This window comes from Telopea speciosissima, chromosome 7 (assembly GCF_018873765.1).
Source record: "Telopea speciosissima isolate NSW1024214 ecotype Mountain lineage chromosome 7, Tspe_v1, whole genome shotgun sequence".
Taxonomy (NCBI): Eukaryota; Viridiplantae; Streptophyta; class Magnoliopsida; order Proteales; family Proteaceae; genus Telopea; species Telopea speciosissima.
The window spans coordinates 46,388,325-46,390,989 of record NC_057922.1 but is presented as its reverse complement, the minus strand read 5'-3'; the positions used below and the strand labels follow the sequence as shown (position 1 = coordinate 46,390,989).

Genomic DNA, 2,665 nt, shown 5'->3' with positions numbered 1-2,665 from the left:
ATTGTCAGTAATTAATAACGAAAGGGTATTTCCGGTATTTTGGTTGCTTCAGTTTCGTGGATTTTGTGAATTTTAAATTTAGACTTTAAGAGAGAGAGAAAACGGCGCCTCCCGCCACCAAAAGAAACGGCTTTTGGCTCCGGAAATCCCGCTAGAATGAGCGGGAGAGCACATCACTGGTTCACATAAGCCACGTGTCATCCCATCAGTGCGCATCACCAATCGTTATGAGAACCCCCACGATTCTGCACTGTCACTAGGGTTTCCCAAACATGACCCACTAAGGAATCCAAGAGCCGCATCCAACGGTATATACAGCTCAAATAGGAGGATACGTTGGCCTTATCTCTGTCGTCCGATTAACCACAATCGGACAGCTCAGACGCAGTTTTCTTCCCGCCCAAGGGTAGGGCCAGTTCTTTATATGGGAATATGCCGGGCTTCCCCAGAGTTTCCATTTCTTTTCTCTCTTTTCACTCTTTTCACTCTCTGTCGCTCTAAATTATCGCCGTCACACACACACTCTCGATATTCGGCAATTTTAATCGTCGATTTAGAGCTAAATTCGCAAACCCTTCCCTGTTCTTCATACTTTCGGCGAAATTTGGCAAAATTACAATTTCAATCAGTGGAAATGGTGAGTTTTTCTTCTTCTTTATCTGTTCTAAAAATTTTCTTTTTCTGAAGTCCGCTGAAATTCTCTCTATTTCATGATTTTTTTAGGGTTTTCCAGTTTGTTCTTTCTTGAATTTCTGGTATTTGATTTTTAGGGTTCGTTCATAATTCTAAAAGTTTTGGATGAAATTTAGGATATAGGTTTGTACCAATTTGAATTTATTTGGTTTTGTTTTTTTTTTGGTCGCTTGGAATTGCAGGTTGGATATGCGATAAGTCTGAAAAAGAAGAAGAAGAAGGCACCGGAGTGGGTAGGACCATTACTGAAGAGCAAGTTTTTTGGTTCATGTGTAATTCATCAAGAACTCCGCAAAAATGAGAAGAATCTGTTCTGCATCGACTGTAACCGTTGTATCTGCCAGCACTGCCTCTCCTCTTCTGCTCACTATCTTCATGTGCTGCTTCAGATCCGTAGATATGTCTACCATGACGTTGTTCGCCTTCATGATATGCAGAAGCACATAGATTGTTCCAAAGTCCAGGTATGAAATTATGAATCTGTATTCTTCTTCTTAGTATTTTGTTTATCTCTGTTTCATGTTAAATTTCAGTTCAATTCGTGTGATTTAATCTTAAGTTTGTAAGTTTATGAATCGGTTTGGCAGACTTATCTGATAAATCAGGCAAAAGTCATATTTCTGAATCCTCGTCCCCAACTGAAACCGTCGAAGACGAACAGCGGCGCAGCTTGTGAAGTTTGTGAGAGAAGCTTACAAGAGCCTAACCGATACTGCTCTGTCGCTTGCAAGGTAACAAACACATACGGTATACCCAATTGATAATTTATGGTTTTGATCAATTTTTTCTTGACAATCGCATCACATTCGAAGGGCCCAGAAGAGAAAAAGATTGAATTTGGCTTCTTTTTTTTTGATGGGTAGATTTCAGGAGTTGCAGAGAAAGGGAGGAGAGATCATCCATTTATGCCGTTTAAAATTCCAGAATTTGATGATTTCCCCATGAAAGAAAATCAAGATGAAGACTCTGTGGTGGAATCAAGTGAGGAGAAGGAGAATTGTCCACCCAGTTCTAGTCCAGCATTGAAGCCAAAGAAGCAATTGCGCAAGAGAAAAGGAATTCCTCGCAGAGCTCCCCTGTGCTGACTTGTTCTCAACTTGCACATTCAATCTCTCTCTCTCTCTCTCTCTCTCTCTCTCTCTCTCTGTGCATTGTTTAGAAGATATTATTATTATTATTATTATTATTATTGTTATGATAATATGATTAAAAAAAAAAAAAGAATTTCGGTGCTATAATTAAAGAAAAAGGGAAAGGAAAAGGAAAAGGGGAAATGGAAAAATCATCTCAGGATACAGAGCTCATTCTCTTTTACTAATTGTGATGTTGTACAGCATAAGAATTAAGGATAATGGTGGACCTTCATGCACCCTCTTCAGCTGCATAGATTCATAATATGCTTCTTCTCTTATCTTTTCTATCTCATTTCACTATTTCTGTGGGCTGGAGGGATATCTATTCACTATTATTATTACATTTTGGGTGGAAATTTTTTTGTATCTGATGACAATGTCACAATGGAATGGAAATGGAATTATTCCTTCTTCTTTTTCTCATTTTCTTGCAATATAATAAGAAAAAAGTTGTGTTAAGATTCAAGAATTTTCTAGGGTTGTTTATGAGATTGATTAGATGGGAATGAAAATTATTTGTTGGGTTCATATGAATAATTTAGATTTTTGTTGACTAATAAAAAGTAATTAAACAGTGTTAAGTGTAATGTAGGTGGGTTGTGTGGGGGAAGATTAAAAGGAGGAGGTTGTCCCAATCTTTGTCGGGTCGGCGGTGGCGGTATCGTCGGGTTTGTTGGTTGGATGGGCCCACCTGTTTTTCTCATTTCCGTCCTCATGTGTTCTAATTCTTTTGTGTTTGGTAGTTAGATTTTTTTGTTTGATCTGATTAAAGATAATATAAAGTCTTCATTCTTCAGTGGGAAGTGGGAGACAGTCAATACACTAAAAGGGAGCCGAAA

At 38.3% G+C, this 2,665-nt stretch overlaps 1 protein-coding gene across 1 annotated transcript; it reads left to right on the top strand.

The window, feature by feature from the left end:
- The first annotated feature begins 475 nt into the window (after positions 1-475).
- Positions 476-1,882, top strand: LOC122669215 (protein RGF1 INDUCIBLE TRANSCRIPTION FACTOR 1-like). The gene is made up of 4 exons (XM_043865916.1): positions 476-637; positions 876-1,157; positions 1,281-1,424; positions 1,557-1,882. Exons 1-4 carry the CDS (start codon positions 635-637, stop codon positions 1,776-1,778), a joined length of 651 nt encoding a protein of 216 aa, XP_043721851.1. The 5' UTR covers positions 476-634; the 3' UTR covers positions 1,779-1,882.
- Positions 1,883-2,665: the final 783 nt, after the last annotated feature.

Coding starts and splice junctions, on each gene's coding strand:
- LOC122669215 (XM_043865916.1), top strand. Junction 1,158..1,280: donor TAGATTGTTCCAAAGTCCAG/GTATGAAATTAT, acceptor TCGGTTTGGCAG/ACTTATCTGATAAATCAGGC. Junction 1,425..1,556: donor ACTGCTCTGTCGCTTGCAAG/GTAACAAACACA, acceptor TTTGATGGGTAG/ATTTCAGGAGTTGCAGAGAA.